This window comes from Lacerta agilis, chromosome 3, assembly GCF_009819535.1.
Source record: "Lacerta agilis isolate rLacAgi1 chromosome 3, rLacAgi1.pri, whole genome shotgun sequence".
Classification (NCBI taxonomy): Eukaryota; Metazoa; Chordata; class Lepidosauria; order Squamata; family Lacertidae; genus Lacerta; species Lacerta agilis.
In genome coordinates, this window is record NC_046314.1 from 87,926,927 (window position 1) to 87,949,258 (window position 22,332).

At 42.9% G+C, this 22,332-nt stretch overlaps 1 protein-coding gene across 1 annotated transcript in view; it reads right to left on the reverse strand.

The window, feature by feature from the left end:
* LOC117044162 (atypical kinase COQ8A, mitochondrial-like) overlaps nucleotides 1–22,332 on the reverse strand; it is a 54,103-nt gene that overhangs the window by 21,739 nt on the left and 10,032 nt on the right. Inside the window, exons 2-4 of the mRNA XM_033144644.1 lie at nucleotides 12,786–12,980; nucleotides 9,611–10,027; nucleotides 6,626–6,692 (exon numbers count right to left, since the gene is read on the reverse strand). Coding sequence (XP_033000535.1) covers nucleotides 6,626–6,692; nucleotides 9,611–10,027; nucleotides 12,786–12,962 — 661 coding nt within the window. The 5' untranslated portion in view covers nucleotides 12,963–12,980. The remainder of the gene's footprint in view (nucleotides 1–6,625; nucleotides 6,693–9,610; nucleotides 10,028–12,785; nucleotides 12,981–22,332) is intronic.

Below are 22,332 nucleotides of genomic sequence, written 5' to 3' on the forward strand. Positions count from 1 at the left end.
TTCCTATTTGATTCCAGGCTCTACTCAAAGTGCTGCTTGTAGCCTTCAAAGCACTAACAGCTTAAGGCCATATTAGCTGGCAGTGATCTTCAGGCTTGGGGTGTTATTGGACTACAAGTCCCATCTTCCTTGATCATTGGCTAAGATGTCTCAGGACAATGGCGGCTGTAGTCCATCATCATCTAGGGCAGAGGTTTTCAACCTTTTTGAGTCCACGGCTCCCTTGACCTAACTACGTTCTTTCTGCGGCACCCCTGTGGGGCTCAGCAGCCCAGTTATGTCACCCCTTGCTGCAGAGCTGGCAGTCTCTCACCCTTTTTGCGAACACCCTCCCTTGTGGAGTGTTTCCCTCAGCCTCCTTTCCTCTCCCCTCTCCTTAGGAGTCCTCCAGGCAGCCACTGCTGCCGCCCCTGGTCTCTGAGCTGACCCCACCCCACCCCACCCCAAAAACAGGTACCTGCTCACACTGTCCATTCCCAACAGCAAGGGCTGGCAGACTGGCTGGCTGGGCTCCCTGGCCCACTTGTTCGCTTGCTTGCTTACTCCAAGGCTGCCTCAGCTCCTGCAAACCAGCACACCCTGGTCAGCCCCAGAGGCACCATTTGCCTGGGGAGCTTGTAGCCAGGGCTGCTGCAACAAACAGTCATGCAAGCCTTTTGGAGGCAGAGATGCAAGAGGGCATCAGAGGAGGGAGGCACCCCTGACCATGGCACCCCTGACCATCATTCAAGGTACCCCAGGGGGCCACAGCACACTGGTTGAAAACCACTGAAGAATGCTGCCCATACAGGTCAATCATGAAATAAAGATCAATGCCAGAAGCCTTTGTTCTTGGAGTCATGTCAAAAAAAATTAAGCAAGATATGGGGCCATCTCTGTGGCAGTGCCATGCTTGTAGCATGCCCTCCCAATTGAAAGACGTGTTTATTTCAACAGCCTTTTTATTGTTGCAGATTTCAATATCTAGCATCTTTTACTCTTGCTATAGATTTGTGCTTTTTGCTTTGGGTACTCCGTTACGGCTTTTAGAAATGGCTGTACCTGCATTTTTATTAATTATAATTTATGCTATATGCCACACTGGGAACTTTTAGTAGAGGAGTGGGATATATTTTATTAAATAAGAAAGTAATTATATAACTATAGTGCAAAACAACCTATTGTTATGCCAGCAGTTTAAATGAGCCAAGAACCTGACGTTTACATGTGCTTCTATTTGACTCATCCATCTTCAACACCTCTTCTTCCCCCCACTGGATAAGGGTTAGACGTGTACAATATGTACTTTCCCTTGCACTGCACAGCCCCACCTTAATTATCACATACTAACCTCCCTCCCCAGAACCACAGCAGTCGTAGATAGGCGCAAGTCATAAACAACTCCAAATGGCTGGCTTTTTAAACATTAACCAGGAGGTATATCTTGCTTCACTTTTTTAGAACTGTTTACATTATCAATTTATTTTGATAAGGCCATTCTCCTTCAAGGGAGCCTTAGTGTTTGCAAACAGATTGCATTGTAAAGCCAGGTTGGTGGAACAGCAGTAGAACAATGTTGGGGTATTTTCAAGCCTGCAGTTTTTTGTATATCTGACAGTCACCTAAGTAAGAATTGAATTCTTGCACCACATGCTCCAATTCACGATTCTCAATCTACTTCTTGGGGGGTTCCTTTTTAAAGGAATTATATGCCAATATAAGAACCTTTTTTGGGGGGTGCAGTTGGACCATGACAACAGGTCAAACACCTACTGGTTTACACCTGCACAAACCCAGCTTGGCCACTTGGCCACCCTGTGTTAAAGCCCCCTCACCAATTTCTTCACTGTAGAATCATAGAATTGTAGAGTTGGAAGGGACCCCGTGGGTCATCTAGTCCAACCCCCTGCAATGCCAAATGCATCACAACTGATTGGAAGATAATATGGGGACTGCTATGCAAAATCAGTGCATAAAGTAAAAGCCTAATCTGGAAATGCAACAGCAACAGGTTTTGTTTTTAGGTTTTGTTTTTTTTAATGCTTCTTAGAATCACAGAATTGTAGAGTTGGAAGGGACTGAAAGGGTCATCTAGTCCAATTCCTGCATTGCATGGGGTTGGACTATATAACCCTCGTGGTCCCTCCCAACTTAAAACTGAAAGCAGCCCATATATTTTTCATTTGCCATCAGATGTCTGTCCAGCCAATGCATGAAGATTAGTACCAAGGGAGTGTGAAGGGCAAATATGAAATGCAATACAACAGAAGGCTGGTTTGGAAAGATAGGCACACCCTTGTAGGGTTTGGCATACAAGCCTATGATTAGCAGAAAAAATCAAGTGATAACTATGCAACCAATAACCTTGTTCACACTGTAATAAAATCCTGTTGTTACGGAGTCACCACAGAGTCTTGGCAGGCATAAACACACACACCCCACACACATAGCTTTTCTTCAGAAGAACAAACAAGCCCTCCCCTGTTCACAGGGTTCTAACAGGTGAAGAGGAGGAGCTCTTATGCTTCTGAACTCTGTGGCCAGCTGTGGAGGCAGGCACATGCAAAGTCCACCCAACAAGCAGTGCTGCCTACCTGCTGCGCTAACAATTAAATCAATTCAATACCCATAATTCAAAATGCACTGATATAGGCCAGATTATGTATCGAGGAAAGCTAAACGTTGCACAGCATGCAGGTTTGCATGCATCTGCCCCAATGTGACAGGCATTCTAGCAAAAGCAGCCAGAAGGAAACTTAAAGCAAACCCAAATGAACAAAGGCTGGAGTCCATACTAGGCATGCAGGGTGGCGCAGGTGAACAAATTCACCCAGTGGGGCTCTCCCACATCAATGTCATTAGTTTCCTATTTGCTCCCAGGCTCAATTCAAAGCGCTGGTTCTAGCTATCAAAGCTCTAAGCCGCTTAAGACCATGCCAGCTTGCAATGATTTCTGTTTTGTCTAAGTCAATAAACTATGGTTTCCAAATTAGGAATAATAAGGAATGAAGAATAATTAACTGGCCAAGTATCAATCATACTTGGAATTTTGCTTCGACTACATTGCAATGTAAAGAAAAGCGTACCTCATACAAACACTATTCCCCTCACGATACGGCAGCACAGCAAAGAAACCCCATACCACCAACTGACCTCCCCTCCGCACACAACTACAAATTCAACAGTTTGATGGCACAAGGGAAAAAACTATTCCTGTGCCTAGACGTTTTTGTGTATAGAGTCCTGTAACGATGTCCAGATGGAAGTAAATCAACAGGTAATGACCAGGATGCGAAGGGTCTGCAACAATTCTCTCTGCTCTCTTCCTGGCTCGAGCAGCATAAAGTGTCTCTATTGGAGGCAAACTAGCACCAATTACCCTCTGTGCAATTCTTACTGCTCGTTGGAGCCTCTTCTTATATATCCAGCTTAGAGGCTGTGCCATACCAGGCAGTAACAGAATTACAGAGAACAGTTTCAATAGTGCCTCTGTAAAATTGGATCAACAACTCTTGGAGCAAATTAAATTTTCTTAGTTGCTGCAAGAAATACAATCTCTGGTGGACATTTTAAATAATAATATTGATGTTGCCTGACCAATTTAAGTTTTGAGAAATTATAGAGCCCAGGAACTTAAAGGACTCTACCACTACAACCATGTTACCAAGAATGGAAAGTGGCAGCGAGATGGGAGAGTACTTTCTAAAATCAATTATCATTTCCACTGTCTTTTGGGCATTTAGCACCAAGTTATTCCTGCTGCACCATGAAACAAGATGGTCTACTTCCTGCCTATATGCAGATTCATTGTCCTCCCGGATAAGCCCAATAACTGTTGTATCATCCGCAAATTTCAAGATCTTAACTGATGGGTCAGTTGAGGTGCAGTCATTTGTGTATAAAGAAAAAAGCAGTGGGGAGAGCACACACACCTGGGGAGCACCTGTACTGATGGTATTATTACTTGATATAATTTTCCCCAGCCTCCAAACGCTGGACTCTAAGGCAAGTGCAAGCCAGAGTTTGCTGGTTTATGCAAAACAGAAAACTATGGTTTGCCTCATACAAAGAAGGGAGGGAAAACTATGGTTTGCCTCATACAAATGAGGGCAGGGGAGGTGGAAGCCTCTGAGCCAGAGACTCCTTAAAGCCTCTTTCATATACTGCTAAACCATAGCTAGGCACTACTTTTAACCAGCCCAGTTCAACAATGAGAAAAATTATTTTGGGAGAAGCTTCTTTTAAAGACAGCCTCAGCAAACAGCTGTTCACAGTAGAAAGAGGAGGCTGACTAAGATACCAAGCTAGTTTAAGTACAGAGAGTGACTTTTGTGTTCCTGCACCAAGCTTGAACCAGATTACAGCACTCCCACCCCTGCTGAATTGTTTGAATCAATTCATAAGCCTGGCCTGTCAAGTTTCAGGCACTGGTCATCCCCCTCCTGTGCATTCCTGACACATTTTGGAGTCAACAGTTCAAAATATCTGCTGCATATACTTAGTTAACCAAACGCTAAACCTTCTCAACTCAACACAGAAGCATATATTTCCTATTTAAAGCTTGAGTGTGAGGAAATTCTAATGGGAAAGCTGTTGCTACAGGATCATGAAGACACTTGTGGCACACAGCTTGATATCAATAATAAGTCTGATGCGCTGAGCCAAAAAAGTTCCCCATCTCTATCAGGCCTCCCCATTTGGCCCGTGAAACCATTTTGGCCAATCTTCACCCACCTGCTGTACAACTGACATCATTTATCTGTTTAACCCACCCAATGGATCAGATTACCCACCCCTGCCCTGGATGGGAGCTTTCTACTCCTCACCTGCAAAAAAAAGTGACAAAACACTTGAACTCAGAGAATTCTTGAAGAGTTCTTTCCATAGAAGAAGAAGAAGAAGAAGAGTTTGGATTTGATATCCCGCTTTTTACTACCCGAAGGAGTCTCAAAGCGGCTAACATTCTCCTTTCCCTTCCTCCCCCACAACAAACACTCTGTGAGGTGAGTGGGGCTGAGAGACTTCAGAGAAGTGTGACTAGCCCAAGGTCACCCAGCAGCTGCATGTGGAGGAGTGCAGACACGAACCCGGTTCCCCAGATTACGAGTCTGCCGCTCCTAACCACTACACCAAACTGGCTGATATAGAGATGACAAAATAGGATTCAGCCCATGACATTTGTCTTTTAAAGGTGCCAAAGGACTCCTTCAGTTACAATCTGCAATTCTTCCTCAGCAGAACCATAAATGTCTACAATAACTCAGCAGATATTCCCATTAGTGAACACATTCAAGGAAGAGGAAGTATTCAGGAGGCCCCAACCTAAACAATGTGGATTAAAGTGTTTGCAAGCACAAAACTTATTTACAAGGGAGGGGGGAAGCATTCATACCATTATTTCTTGTACTAACTCAGGGAAATGTTTACTTTGTTCCCTAGCTTTGAATCTGCTTCAAGTAAAATTGTATACTGTACAGGCCTGAGGTGCCTTGCCTTGTAGAAGCCAAGTCCCTAAACACTTTGCTACATAAACAGAAATGTTCAAAAGGCATATAGAAGTAGATCTCATCTTGGAGAAATGAATACTAAGGAGAGGTGCCAACTCTAGCTATAAATAGGGAAGGTCACAAAACAGCAGGGACACATGTTGGCTGTCTATACACTCGCTACACCAAACAGACCAGAGGGAAACTGATACCCTTTCATCATGCTACAGGGTTCAATATGCTAGCGATTCCAGGGAGCCCAAAGAGGTGCAGAGAGGGTTCTTGGTCTAGTCCTAGATGTAGAAAAGTACTTTTAAAGAGCCAGGATTTCACAAGCATCAACTTTTCTCTCCGTTGTGATATAATGATGGGGAGGGGCAGGAGTCCCATACCTGTGGAATCCTCCTTTTTAAACGTGAATATTAAAAGGAATAGTATCTCTGTGTGCCCCAAGTATTTGGAGTAATATTGACTGGGCTAAGAGTTAACGGCTGAAAAACACTGCCACAGAGATGCTGCAATTTGAAAGCCACTTGTTTCTTGAATCATTTCTGACACCTTTTGAGTCATTTTTGCAAAACAAAGACCATTGTGGATAAACTTGTTACTGAAGGAAACTACACACACTTACCTTGGAGTGAAGTCCCATTAAACTCAACAGGGCTTACTTCCAAGCAGATATGCACAGGATAACACTGTTTAAAAGTTTATATACAAAGAAAGAAGTGGGAGTTTTTGTGGGGTGGGGGATACACCTTGGATTTTTAAATATGCATTATTGAGGGTTTCCAACCTTGGCCGATGGGCTGGGAAGATGGCCTGAAATACTTAACACACTTTTATTCATATTTAAAGCCTCTATTCAAGAGCTTCTAGTCTCAGCCTGGACACACTCCTATCTCTTTGTATCGTTTTAAGTTTATATCCTGCTGCATCCCTGTCAATTTCCTTTAAAATACATCATCCCTCTATTCAAGTACCAGCTTCCTGATGAATACAATGAACGAGGCATCCCTGCTAAAAAGATAATCAGAAACCCTGTTTCTTCTACACACACACATCCATGAATGTGCATGGTGCAGTTCACAGAAAACTGCCTGGTTTTTCAGAAGCATCTACATTCACAGTCTTATTCGCCACTACAATTCAGAAAGACTCACCTCCAAAATTAGCGAGTCTCCCAATTCGAGTAACTGGCACCTTTCGCTCCCGGGCACGTTCACTGAGCTGCAGGGATTTAGGAGAATACAGACCATTAATTTGGACAACTATTTTCCTAGCAAATGCATCAAGAATTCGATTTTGGCAGCAGAAAATTGGCTAGCAGTGCAATCCTATGCATGTCTACAAAGAACTAAGTCCCATTCTGTTCAACAATACTAGTTCTGTAATTACTGATGAATGTGTGTGATCACATCCAGATTAATCCTAGTTGCTACCATGCCTCTAACTTTTAGAGCTAAATAAATGAGCCTGACAACCAATGCATCACAGAAGCCCGGCAGGGAGAAAGAAGATGATTTTATGTTGTTTGAAGGCAGAATTGTAAGGGGTGTGTGGAACATGCACAAATTTAGAAAGGTTGCATAATTTGTCTAAATTAAACAGCTTGAATATTTCCGTTTGACCAAGTGTAGAATTTTGATTCTGGCGTCGACGTCTTCAAATCACAGAATACACAACATCCATTTCCTGCACTAGGTCATTCCCCAAGCTGTGCCAGTTACTTAGTTATGTCTGGTATAGTTTGTTAGTGGTAGATCTCTTTAGATGAGTGGGAATGGGTGATCTGGTCCCTGATGCAGTCACAGCATCTGGATTACACTATTTCTTTCTCTCCCTCCCTCCCATACACACACACAAGAAAAGAAAAGAATGTTGCACCATGAGTACAAATACAAAATTTAAAAAATAAAATTTAAGTACTATTAGGGCCAACTCCATAGGGGTACACTGGCACCCAATCATTCTGAAAGTGCTAGGTGTTGCCTATAAAGCCTATGGCGGCTTGGGACAAGACTACCTGAAAGAGCACCTGCCTAGACTCAGAGTTCATCCAGAGAGACCCTCTTCTCTATCCCTCCAACATCTGAAGGGCTTTTGGAAAGAATTCAAGAAAGCACCATCTCAACCAGAATTTTGGAACTCGCTACTAGGCAGCACTCCCCTCACTGATGGTGTTTAGCTCCCATGCTTACCCCTCACTCATGTGGTTACCTATACACACACACCCCAAAAACCCAACCCGCACCAACTTGGAGGGGAGTTGAGAGATTCACCTCCAAAGTTAGTGAGTCAATACAGTCTCAGGTCCACTGACTGTGCTGCAGAGTGTTACGAGGTTCAGCTCTTTTCCTTTCAAACTCAGAGGAGTTGTGCACTGCAGCACTTGTGACGAGTATACTATAAAGCATCTGCTTTGCATGCAAAGGGGCCTGGATTCAATCTTTTGCATCTCCAGGTAGTTAGGAAAGACCCTGAAGAGCCACTTGCCAGTCAGTGATGAGCTAGATTGACCAATGATCTGACTCAATATAAGGCAGCTTCATGTGTACTGAACTGATTTGTTGGTTTGGTTTTTTTCTGATGCTGCTCTGTTTTAATTATGTTTTTAACTAGCTGCCAAAAAGAATTGCAAAGAAACATAGGAAACTCCACTAAACCAGGTCAGACTGTTTGGTTCGGGAGATTAGTAGAGCACAGTCTAGTCCAGCGTTCTGCTTTTAAGCTAGGATTTTCTGCTTTAGAAAGATTACTAACTTCCAGCAGACAGAATCATCTCTTAAGAGGAAATGCAAGGCAGAGGGGATGGCAAGCAAACCTGGGTTGCACCTGTTTTGAATTTCAGCTGGAGGAGCACAAGAACACACAACAACAAGTACAGCTTCTTAACCATCCCAAGCATTTAGCAGAATATTGAGTGTCCAGCAAAGGGAAGGTGAACACCTGTTAAACATTAAAAAGCAAAGGTCTATTTCTAGGGGTGCATTTTGAACTCTCTAAACAAATGGACAGTTGCTAGCCTGCCTAGCTGAACTTCAAGAGGACATTTACAATGCAGCTCTTCACTTTGAAAAGCAGAGCTGAACAAAATGTGATTATCATCTATTTTAACTCCTCTCTCTAGTCTGCCTTTCAGTCAAGCAGACCTGCAAGAGGGCTAACATTATAAAAGCAACAATAAACCAACTTATCCGCAGGAAAGGCCCATCTCGTCAGACACTCCATTCCATATGACGTAGGAACTGGGCCTTTAGTGTGGTGGCACGTAATATTTGCAACACCCTTCCAGTTTATATCAGACAAGTGTTGGCTCTATTGTCTTCCTGGTGCCTATTTCCATTTTCAGCAAACCTTTTAAGTGTTTTTTATCCTATTTTTTGGCCTTGATATTGTTTTTACGTATGTTTTTAGTGTTGATGGGTTTTTTCCTTGTTAAAATCAGCTTGGGGGTTATTTATTTTTATGGGAAACAATTCATATGTTAAGTTAAAATAAACAGACAAACCAATAAAAACAAAACAAGTTACAACCACAAACCAAAGAAACCAGATTGAACAACAGACTTGTTGAGTTACATCTTTTCTGCCTACGGAAAGGTAACCAAAAGGGAGCAAAGAGAACCTACTGAGGAAAGACAGATTCGGCATTCTCTGATTAACCTAGTGTTTATCTTGGGAGTCTTTACATCCCTCCAGTAAATGCAAGCCCATCTGAGTGTCATACAAGACATGTACCACATTGAGATTACTCCAAGGAAAATAATAGGTTAAGAAAGCCACGGGCTTTGGCAAGTTATTCAGTATCCCCACCTGTTAAAATGGGAAGATAAAATTTAAAGAGTGTCTTCTCAGTATTGTTACTGAAATGCGTGGCCTGGTTTCCCGAAGTGACCTGGGAGAAAAGGAACTTGCATTTCTTGGCACATTTCCCATGTGGTTACCAGTTGAGCAGCAACCATGCCTCAAAGATCATTAAAAACAAAGGAAAATAATGCACTGCTCCCACTACTACCCAGACATGTTCATTGCACAGAGGTTTGGTAGGGCAGGGTTTGGTTTTGTGTTTTTTTTTTAAAAAAGGATAACCCTCTTTAAAAACAAAAAGCACTCCTATTTTCCAATGATGTTACACAGCCTACGTACCATCTGTTTGTACGGTTTCTGTTGTGGATCTGCTTTCGCCTGCCTGGCTTTGTCAATATCTTCGGCCGTGAGTCCGCCCACCGAGGAATGGTCTTGGTGAAAAGCCCGGCTTTGCCCCCAAGCTGGAGCAGAAGGATTCAAAGGGTCCCTAAAGCCTCCAAAGAGCTTTGCATTCACTTTGGCAGAGATGGGGTTCCAACCCACACTAGGGTCTCCGCTCTCACCGACGTTTGGTAAAGGTCCTCTGGCAACGTACGAGTGAGATGGGCCCTCTGCACCACCAGACTTGGGAGGGTGTTCTAGAGGGGGATGGTAGAAGTCCTCTCCAGTACCTCCAAGCTCCGATTCAGAGAAGCCCTCGTCTTTTCCAAAGTCCTCACCAATATCTTTCATGTTCTCCTGTTGCTTGCCCAGCTCCTGCAAACAGAACATAGAAAGGTGTTTTTCCTCAGCCCAAAATGTGTAAACTGCTCTCTCAGTCACTCACACTGCTCCCTCCTTGAAAAGAACAAAAGACATTCCACCCACCTACAAATTCTCATATTTCAATGTCTTGTGTTGTGAACAGCCCCAAGATCTACAGGTGGTGGTATTATTATTATTATTATTATTATTATTATTATTATTATTATTACTACTACTACTACTACTACTACTACTCTTGTTTGTATCAGCAAGTATTTTTAGAGAATTGATCCAAATCAGTGTTGGTCATTCCTTTATTTTATGATTTTATAATTAAGACTTTTATAGTAATGATTTTATTTTAATAGTGTCTTGATATCTGTATGATTTAGTGATTTATAAATAGACCTACATATAAAGGAACCAAAATGTATGCAATATGCTGATAATTCACTCCAAGTGATGCTGCCACCGCCACCACCCCTTCTCTACAGCCAACACTTTTGGTATTTGTACTCCACCGACCAAAATTCTTGTCTTCATTTATCCCTCACTTCCCAAATGCTTCCTGAACCAGGGTTGCTTCATCTCGCAGCATGACAGGACCAGGTGTGCCACTTCCGTCAGTATGCCTCCTTGGAAGCAGAAACTGTTTTGCACAAATGTTCTGAATGGTGTATATCAACCTATGTTTATAATGAGTGGGATCCAGAGAGCTCCTTCTGCGATTCAGTGGAAGCTTCTGCTTGAGGAAAGAGATAGGCAACTATCTCCTACCCATTCCCCATGCAGTCCCACCCACCACATCACCTCTTGCACAGTTCCAGGGGGGGCTTGGATTTTTTCAGAGCAGCTTTTCGGGGGGGCAGTGGGAAGGAGGAATCAGCAACAGTCACCTCCTTCCTGACCTCCTTCCTGATCTCCTTCCTTCAGCAGAGCATCCTATGAACAGAATTGCACTCGTGGAAACTTTGGATTCAACCCACTGCACAACAATAAATTGCTGTTTTTACTATTTTGAGATGTTGTAGAACTCAGCAGTGGGTGGGCCACATAATACCGGGAAAGAGGCATAATCCCGATTGAAAGGAAACAGCCATTCTAGCCATTCCCAATCTAGTACATCAAAATATTTTGGACTACAGCTCCCACCAGCCCCAACCAGAACAGCTGTATGATGCTGGGGCTGAAGGGAACCGTATTCCAAACATCTGGAAGGCATTGGGTTGAGGAAGTCTAGGCTAGCAGTTCCCCTTCATAGCTCTCTTTCAGTCTACGTAGGCTAACCCTATCCTGTGACCATGGGCCATTGCTGTAAAAATCTAGTATCTTTCATGCACACAACAAATAAATATATTTACATGTATCAGCTGATTAATGTGCTTGAGACTGGAGACAAGCACTGAGCAGTGTTGATTAGGACACCTATTTTATAAAACATTTGTTTTCAAGTTATATATGTTCAGTGCTTCCAATGATTTGTATCATGATTCAGACACCACCTAGACTTTTTTCACAATAGGAGACTCTCTCCAGTTTCCCCTCTTTTTTCCAAACCTTTGGCAAAGATCTCTCTGAAAATATGAAAGCTGGAAGCCTCTTTTTTTTTTAAAGGAAGAGTAATAATAAATTGAAAGGTCTTTAGATTCTACATTGTGAGAACTAGGTGTCCTGGTAACAGATTTTTCCAGAATGCCATTTAACAACACCTCTTGGCCGATTTAACTACACCGCCAGAGAGGTAACACAATGGAAACACTTCTCTTCCAACATTAATAAAAAATAGTTTAGAAAAGGCTACAAGTAACAGTAGTTGGCAGGAACACCACCGAAAACAAAGAGTAATTTACTGGAAAACACTTTACATTTCCACCACCACCCCACCCCCAGTAGGGAACAAAAATAACTACAGGTTTTTTCGGCAGACATTGCACATCCGTGGAAAAGGCAGCTTCCCTCTTCTCTAAGGAATTGCTAAAGAGAAATAATACATTGGACACCAAGGGCTGAACTACACATGACATTAATTGTGTTTCAAGTAATCAATGTGTACTTTTTAAATTTTTGCTAGCTGCTATTGGGAGCACAAGCAGAACCCGCATCAAAAAGGACACCAACAGACATAGCCATGAAGGTTAGGGTTTCATGTTGCTCAATTTCTTTCTCCTTGTGTCACCTTCTATTCTACTTTTATTCACCTCTCTGATCCTTGTCCTTCTTGATATCAACTTGACTGAAATCAAAATAATATGTACTTTCAAAAGGGCATGTGATTTATTTAAATATTGTTTTTAGGGTTGTATGATGTCAGGTGCCAAGAAAGCCTGTGGGATGATGAATGTGAGATAAAAAAAAATTAAGAAACAATGAAACAAAAGATCCAGCAATAAGATATTTCCGCTTCAATTACCCAAATTCACAGCGTGCAAAAGGTTTTGCCAGATCTTTAAACAACAGCACCTTCAGTTATGTCAACTTTCTAGAATACGTAGTGAGACTACAGCAGCCACTGATCAGGTATTGCTGTGCTACAACTCCCAACACCCCTGTCTGTTGGCCATGCTTTCTGATGTAGTTCAGCAACATCTGGAGAAACTCAAATAAATTGACAACTGCTACATTGTGGCTGCAGTCCTCAATTTCCTTCCAGTTAAATGTGTATATGATTGCAACCTCACATGCTTTTCACTGACAAGAGACTGGGAAAGAAACCAAAAACAGGCTAAATACTTATTGATATGGCGGCACATGCATGCACACATACTCTTACCTGCATTTTCCCCATGGCAGCACTGAACTGCTCTTCAGCAGTGGCCTGGAAGCTCTTGACCATGGTTACTGCATCGCCACCAAGGACAGCTTGCCGAAGCTGTACCATCTGTGTTTCTAGAACTGCCTTGCTGAGCTTTGCCAGTCCTCGCATCACCATGATGGCATCGCCTGCCATGACTGATCACTTCCAGCACTGGAAAACAGAACCAACAGTTATATGCAGTACAGCAAAACCAAAGGACTATCTTCCAAGTACTTATGAGAAAGTCAGTGGGTCCTCAACCCTGTCCCCAAAGCTTTGACCAGTGCACCAGGGGATTGTCTCCTCAACACTTTGGAGTTTCACAAAAGCAAGCTACATGGAATGTAGCCAAACTTGCCAAGCCCTCAAACAGACACCAAGGTCCAACCTTCTTAGACTTGAAAATGCTACCAGCAAGACTTTTGCAAAAACAGCTCAGAAGAATACTTGCAATGTTTAGTTCTCCTCACTGTGAAAGGTGTAAAGTAAGCCTGGGGGGGATCACCCATCTGTACAAGAAGCCACACATTCTAGGGCAGCCTTTCCCACCCTATCATCCTGCAGATGTTGCTGAACTCCAACTACCATCAGTCATCCAACAACATCTGGAGGGCACCAAGTTGGGGAAGACTGTTCTACGGTCATTAAGACAACCTTCCCAGGGAAACATTTTCTTTCAACTCAAAACATATCCATTGGGGGAATTTCCATCCTGCCTTTCCATCATGTTTCCCCACATGGCACAGCAAACCCCCTTTGAAAATGGGACACATCTCCAACGTAATTTATGCCACAACACAAGGGTCTGCACTTCACATGTAAAAGAAAACTGCATTTGGGCTTGAGCAGTTGTCTGGAAACCACCTCTGCTGCCTCTGGAAGAGCCTTCAGCACCCCAGAGGATTTTAGATGGGCGGGAAACGGCACGAAAATAAAAAAAGCCACGTGCAGACACCAAATGAAAAAAAAACTTTAGAAGGATATCCTTTTGAAATTTCTCTGATCTTGTCTCAAAAACCAGGATTGTTCTTTCGTTCAGAAGACTAATATTTAAGAAACATGTTGGTCTCCAATGTGAGCAATCAATTAACCATGTTATAATAAGCATTTGCCACCTCGACTAGAAGTTGTTGTACTCAGCAGTCTTTGGGACTATTGAAAAGAAACTTTTACTCAGTCCCTTTTATCTGCTGCAGTTTTAAGAGACACAAGGGAATTGCTATGGACCCACACAGCGGCATTTACAAAATGCCTAAAGACCTCACTATACCAATGCAGATCACTGTTCTGCCCAGCAAGCCAACAGCCATAGCTGGCAGAGAATTGTATCTATGGCTAACGGCCCCCTTTGATGTGAATTCGCCAGTTACTGTCCTTGTGAAAAGTCAACACTGAGCAATTAGAATTCTGGCTACAACCTAACCTGGAAACTGCCAGTTTCAACCACTCTCCAGGTAACCGTTTTTTAAGAGTCTACACTGCTTGTTGACATTTGAAGATTGGTTTGTCATAAGCCTTTGTTCCACCGCACAAATTAGCTGGTCCAGTTACATTCTGAGGACGTGGAAAAAACTACCGGTACCTTGAAAAAGTTGTGATTTATCAGTCACGTATAGGCAGCACGAGAGGCTTATGGCAGACAATGAACAGCAGAACAGGAATGCCAGTGCCTGAAAAAAAATCAAGGACAGTTTACAAACAGAGGAGCTGTTTGCTTAGCAAAACTGACCAGTCAAAAGCCCCCTTCTCAGCTGAAAGAAAGCCTCTTAACAAATATAGATGTTAGATTGGTAGAAACATGTATAGTTCCCATGGTTCTTTTGCAGGGGGAGGTACTTTACATGTATGGTGTGAAGGCAGACTTTGTGTCCGATTCAAGTGCCCTTACAGAAATGCAACAAAAATCTGTAGTGCCTAAACTCAGATCAACTGCACCTACCCAGTGGCAGAACAGGCGTCTACTTCCCCGATGCCCACAGCCCCCTCAAACATACCCCCCAAATCTGTTCTCTATAAATTAGGAGACCCTCTGGAGTAGGAGGGGGGACTTTAAGAAGGGGACATTCTGTTGGTGCAACTGGAAATCCACTTGTGTGCAACATTAGATCACCCACAGATCTCTCTTCAGTCTACAAGCACCACCAGTTTGGCCATATTCACAAATTATTCCAAAAGTTTGTCAGAACAGGGGCCAAATGAACTTCAGAATGGAGATGGCATTTCATGAAGGCTGGCTTCCCCTAGACAGAGGAGTTCCTGTATACCACATACATGACTTGAGATAATCCAAATGCCCTTATTCTCCCAGGCGCTGCCCCCCTCCCCCCGGTTTCTTCTCCTTTTTACTGTTTATGAAGTACAGCTCACACCCAAATAAACATCAAGCAGAGGTGCCTCATACAGTTATTTACTGTGTTTTCAAATCCTTCCCATGATTCCTTGCATTCAGTCACTGTGAATATACAGGAAACAGCCACCATAGAGTTGCTTCCTAGAAAGGAAGCTCTGCAATGGAAATAAGCACCTTAAGAAGAAGCAGAGGGGGGGACCAGGAACACCCTGACAAACAAATTCAGCAAAAGGAAAATAAACTCTTCTTCTTTTTAAGCAAGCATTTACTCCCGAGTCCTGCTTCTTTCACCTGAAATTATTGTTCCATGGTTACACAACAATTTTGTCATGTTCAGGGGCTTTCTGTATTCTGGGCAAACAACTCACTAGCAAAAAAAAAGTACCGTTAGGCCTTGGGAAGAGAATTCAGGATCCTGAAGAATTTCAGCTCTTCGTTGTTGTTTTTTAATGTAGCTCTTATGCAAAAATTTAAAGCACAGCAGTGTAAAGAAGAATATCTTAGTAAATAAACAGAACCTAACACAACTAGTGCCACAATTGGCCTTTTATCAGGGAACTCTGAATACAAAGAAGGCTCTGTCTGCAACACAGAGCAAAGAGGAGTTAAGGGGAAATTATTTGCTTAATTTAGGTTTTGCATTTGACTTGGGTCCAGCTATCCTTAAGATGCACAAGCAATAACTGGGGCTCTCTTTCTCAAGCCAGAGAAGATATCCCCAGATTTCTATGCACCCTGCATAGCTCTTTGGCCCTTCCCACAAGCAATCATGATCATTTTATGTATATGTGTGTGTTAGTAAAAATTTACCATTATTCCCCTAACCTTTCTTTTGTTTCTGAGTGCTAGTGGTCCAGAGAGTATTTCTCTGTTTTGTTCTTCAGTAGAAGGACTAGGAAAGGCCTTTTACTGATTTTATTCATTACAATGCCTTTTCTCAAAGAAGCCCGAAGCAGCTTGCGCACAGTTCCCTTTCCCCATTTCACTCCCCACAACAACCCTGTGAGGTTGGTTAGGCTGAGAGATAGCGACAGGCTCAGGGTTGCCCGAAACCCAGTGACCTCCTATAGCTGAGCAGAGAGTTGAACCAGTCTCTCCAGTCCTAGTACAACACTCTAATCACTAAGCCACTCACAAGGCGAGAGAGAGCCACTTTAAGTCAGAGCAGCCCGCACTGGAAGAGATGGGCCAGTGATCAGACTCCGTGTATAAGGAGCCTCACTGGCATACACTGCCAGCAGCACTCCACTGAGCATAACAAAATCAAGAGGAAGAAAACAAGCAAGGCATTGAAACAACAGAAGAAGAAAAAACAGTCACACTGAAAGAATAGATCTTTTAGAACAAGCCGTTTTCCAAAATAAAGTTAACGGACAAGCTGCAAAGGAAACAAGTAGCAAACTTCTATTGCTCAACATGTACTCAGCTCTCCACCAGCTAAATATATCGATGAGGAAATAGGGTCAGTTCCCTTTTGTTAGTTTTAAATGTGAAGCAGATAAATAACTGGACCGAGCTCAGGGCTGGCAGAATTCCACATGCTTCCTTGGAATGAAAATGTCATAGAAACAAGGCTCTATCTTACGTTCACAGAGAGGCCCAATTCTGTTACCTTGAAAAGTTAAAGAAGGATGCACAAAACATTTGGGATTGATGAATACTATTCCAAAATCAAAGGAGGAAGATTCAGTGGACGGCACAGGCCTTTAATGGCTTGCTTCAGACATCATGTTGATAGTAAATTATGGTTTATGGTAGATGTAGGTGTGGGTGTGGGATTATTCTTTGTTATGAAAAATACCAATAAATTCTCTATTAAAAAAAGATAGTAAATTATGGTTTAAATGTGAAAGCTGCTCAGAAGTTCACAATTTATTCCAGCCCCTGTTAACCCATTTGCCACACCGGGTAGATAACAAATCAGAAACTCACTTTGCATGATGCAAACCATGAGTTCACATCGATCGGATGAGCAGGGGAGGAACTTAGTAGGAACTCAGCACAGTGCACATGTTTGTTATCCATTCGCATTAAAAAAAACAACAACACAACATCTATGCTTTAACACTGCATTTGCCAACTTGGTGTCCTCCAGATGTTTTGGACTACAACTCCCATCAGCCATGCTGGCTGGGGCTGATGGGACTTGAAGTCCAAAGCATGTGGAAGGCACTAGGTTTGCAATGGCTGACTTAGTACGATGTCTAAACCAGGCAAATGTGTGAAAAGGGCTCATTTGATGCTAACCTAAACCTTTTAAAACTCACACACATATTTTAAAGTCTTCCCTGAGCTATGAGAACCAGTGAGATGTAGTGGCTTAGAGTGCAGAGCTAGGACTCAGCAACATCACAGGAGGAGTGTTTTCTAGGAATAAGGTGAAACTGTGAAGCTCCCTTGTTGTTATTTTTGCTATTGGGTGCTGAATGTTGTTTTAGTAATCTTGTTATTATTTCGCACAATCGTAGAACTGAAGAGTTGGAAGGGACCAAGAGGGTCATCTAGTCTAACCCCCTGCAATGCAGGAATCTTTTGCCCAACGTGGGGTTTGAACACACAACCCTGGGATTAAGTTTCTCATGCTGTACCAACATGCTGTAGTGGGATGTGCTATTTTGGTAAGTTATTATATTCACTATTGTTTTGCTATGCTATTATGAAATTGATTTTGTTGTGTTTGAAACGCATCCCTGTTTCTTTGTTGTAAGCTGCTTTGAGCAGTATTTTTGTGTTTGTGGAAAAGTGGCATACAAATAAAATGAATGAACGAATGACTGGGAAAATCCAGGTCCAAATATCCACTCAGCCTTGGGACTCACAACAAAATGCTGTAGTGTAGAGTGCTCCTGTTCCAAGGTTCTCTTCAAAAGTAGCCTATTCCTTTCCTTCTCCAACCCCTGGGTTTCTGTTTCGCCCATCTCAAATAGCATCCTGTGGCCACAGCAGATGCTCAGGGAGCTGTTTGGGGATCCCCACTCTTGGGGTTGTTTATCCAAAAATGTTTTTGTCCTTCTGCAAACCTTGAATTTCCCCCACCATGGATAGTTCAGTTGGTTAGAGCATGGTGCTGATAACAGCAAGGTTGCAGGTTCGATCTCTGTAAGGCGCAGCTGCATATTCCTGCATTGCAGGCAGTTGAACTAGATGATCCGCAAGGTCCCTTCCAACTTTACAATTCTATGGTTCTGTGCCAGTTTTTCCCTCTTGTGCATGGGCAGTGCCATTTTGGCTACTTCAGGATTTCAATTTCAGAGAATGAGCTCACCATTAGCATTATATAAACATACATGCAGGGATCTAGAAATAATGGACTGAACCCTGACTTTAAATGCAAGCAAAGCTTCTCGGGACATAACACATACGCAACAGACCCAGCACCATAGCAGCCAATAGCACGTGGTTATTATGAACCAGCACAATCTCTTAAGACACCCTTGGCTTGCAACAGGGCTAAGGGCACAGAGGCGCTGCACAGCAGGCATGCAGCTCCCTAAGCAAACCATCAACCCTAAAGAGAAAAACAGAGTGACTCAGCTTCTTCCAGCGGATCTTTGACCCTCAGAGTAGTTTTGACAAACCCATCTCTATGTGGGCAGGAAACAATCGGTTCATTATCAACAGAGTACTGCTGACAAACTGGCCCTGTTTATATTATCATCAGGAAGATTCTAACCTCCTCCTACCCATCTGAGCTCAACAGCAGGTTTTGTTTTCCAAGTGCACAGACTGCCCTTTCTCCTCTTCCCCCCCCCCCAATATCTGGGCTATTTATCATTTCACATCATTTTCAGCAATGCTGAAAATGCTTCCCCTTATCTCAGCGCGAATGAATGCAGATTGCACAGGATAATAGATCTTGGATCTGTACCGATTACTGTACAAGGCATATCCTTTTTTAAAAGAAAGGGGGGAAATCAAATAAAAGGGCAGCAGACTATTCTCCTTGCTGTGCCTTGGATTTCAAAGCCTACTGAACTCTTGTGGACTGTTATCAAGAAATACAGCAGCAAAGGACTTTGATTCCCAGCAACTATTGAGCATGAAGTATGCTACAGAGTATTCTATGAAGATTTACTATGTTGAAAGACAAGGGCAGGGGTCCCCAAACTAAGGCCAGATCGCCTTCTCAATCCGGCCCGGGGACAGTCCGGGGATCAGCATGTTTTTACATGAGTAGAATGTGACCTTTTATTTAAAATGCATCTCTGGGTTATTTGTGGGGCATAGGAATTCATTCATATTTTTTTCCAAAATATAGTCCGGCCTCCCCACAAGGTCTGAGGGACAGTGGACCGGCTCCCTGCTGAAAATGTTTGGTGACCCCTGGACAAGGTCTTGTTGGAGGGTTTTCTTCCTTCCAGAAGAGTAGGTACATCATCATTAAAAGAGCAGAAAGCGCCCCACTGTAGGCTGGGTTACACAATCACTTTGCCCTTTCCCTACTTCATTTGCATCAATGTTTGGAGCACTTGGAACAAATCAAACATAAAATGAGATTCTAAAGCAGAGAAAAGCCCAAGTTAAGCAAAGGCTTCCCTCAATCCTCAAACTCTGATCACAGACCAAAGACCAGTGCATAGCAAAATCAATCCTTTCATTTGACAAAAATCCCCTCCCCCTATACTTCTGCTGACAGTTGACTCTCCTGGATCAAGAGCCCACACATGAGCTCAAGGACACCAATTGGGGGCCAACCTGTGGTTGTCCAGATGTTCTGAAATACAGCTGTGCGATGGCTGCTGCAATGGGGTTTATGGCTGGGTTCAATTGCCAAGCTGTCAATATGGGGTTGGTTGCAAATATTATAAAATAGGGTGGGTTACTGTCATTTTTCTAAAACAACCAACAAAAATAAAGTTGTCTGTAACTGGGTACAGTGGTACCTCTGGCTACGAACTTAATTCGTTCCGGGTACTCAACTATAGCACATAGTTATTTCTCAAAGCTGCTAAAAGACCCAAGCCCACTGCCAACAAGTCATAACCAGTTAAGGAGCCTACACAGTTTTCTCCTTAAAAGGCCTGAGGCAACAGAAAGATTGGGGTGAAAATCCATCCCAGGAGGAAGCACGCCAACTGCTTTATTTTAGGCAGAGACACATCAGCAGAGTAAGTATGAATGTTCTGGACCGGCAACTCTATTTACATCATCATGATTAGGTCAGACATTGTCTAGGGATATGCAAAATTGTAGCCATCAGCTGCATGCCTGGAATTAATGCAGCCTCATTTATGCTGGTCATGGATCTAGAAATAATTCACTTACACCCAATTAGGCTCAGTATTACAAAACCAGCCTACTCATCGCCGGCCACCCACTCCAAACAAGTAGCCAGCATGCTCCTGCTAGGATAATGTCCACAAGCCAATTACAGCTTACTTACTCTGATGGAAATATTGGCATCAGTCCCTTGACTTCAGCAGCAGAAAGACCAAAGAAAGAAACTAGTATGAATCAATTGCGGAGGGATCCCAAAGTATGGGTTCAGAAATGGGAATGTGCAATAAGAACTCATTCTGTGCCTGAGCAATGAGTTTGTTAGAGGCATGATCCACACAAGACAGTGAGACATAGAGTTTGTTCTCAGCTCATGCCTGGAAAGGAGAGCGCTTAAGCATGAGTCCCGGTTCTGATGAATCACTAAGCCAAACAGCAGTGAAATGGACCAGGAGGTGCAGTAAAGAAGGCTACAAGTTCTCCTCCGAGAGCCTGCATGTTCGCGCAATCCCTAAACCAGATTGAGGAGCCACACCCCAGTCAGCTGATTTATTGTACTAGGTGGAGCCCTATTGGCTCCAAGTGTCACCTGATTCCTACTGAGCCAGCAGATGCAACATGGCTCTCTAGCTATCAGTAGTAGTGGTAGTGCTGAAGTGGAGAAAGATAGCAAAGCAGCAGCAGCACCTCCTCTGTCACAAAGAAGCCACTTGGGTCCTCCTGCTGGACTCCTGGGTCCATGACCCCCTCTCACCTTTCAGTACAGCACTGCCTCCCATTCTTTCTAAAACAGAGAGAAGGTTCCTGTGGCCCTCAATATATAGCTGGACTACAACTCCCATCATCCTCAGCCATGGTGCCCAGGGTTGATAGGAGTTGCAGTGCAATGACATATGGAAGACAACAGGGACCATATCCCAGCTCCAATCCCACGACTTTTCCATTGCTCACATTGTTCAAAAAGTGACGTGAACATTCGGATTTTACCATTTTACGTTCTGTACCATGAAGCTAGGAAAACCCAACTTCAGCTTGTGCCTCAAAATTAACAGTGCACTGTTAGAGACCATTTCTCATCACACTTATAATTTGTTAAGTCCCAAGGTTTCCCTTTAAAAAGTAGGAACCTTTTTTTTTCCCCTCCCAGAGGATTTCAACTTAGTTAAAGCCAGGAGTTGTGTTTCTACAAAAGCTATAAAGAACAAAAGATCCCTCTCATAACATCAGTTGCTTAATAGGACAAGACCACTCTATACAAACTGTCACAAGTCTGCCAATTGCTGCATTACTTTCTATCAAAGTTTTAGCTTCCCCATCAGTAGAAAACAAAGCTCAATTATGTGCAGAAGGCCCAATACAGAGAATTCTCAACATGCAAGATTTTTTTCTGTCACAGGCAAGAGAGTCAAGGGTGCTTTCACACAAATTGGCTCCATGTTAGATAATCAGTTCATTTCAGAACAGCAGCAACAAATACATCACTGTGGATGTCTTAAATTTACTGAAATTCAACATTTACTTGTCAACAATAATGGCAAGCGATAATAATTCAAGCAAATTGTCTGAGTGCTTGAAAACTGACTCACCAATTAACATTAGCAGACATCCAAATGTAGACTATCATCGCTAAATCCTTTTCCTCTTTCCCCAAGTTCCACCAGCCCTGAAAACAACTCTCTTTAAACAAGCCTTTGATTCTGTTGCTATTTAATTTTCTCAGTTGCTATCCCTGGATCCCTTCTGCAATGCTCCTTTTACATCTGACTCACGGTATTTTATCTAGCTATCTTGGGGATAGGATTATTATCCAATTTTATTTTTGTGATCTGCTTTTATACTTTGCTGGCCTCTTTTGAGCATCTCCTTCAGAGAAGGAGAACCAGATATAAATTTCTGCATAAACAAACACACAAGCACAATCAGTGAGGACATTGCCAACTGGCAGCTCCCTTCCAA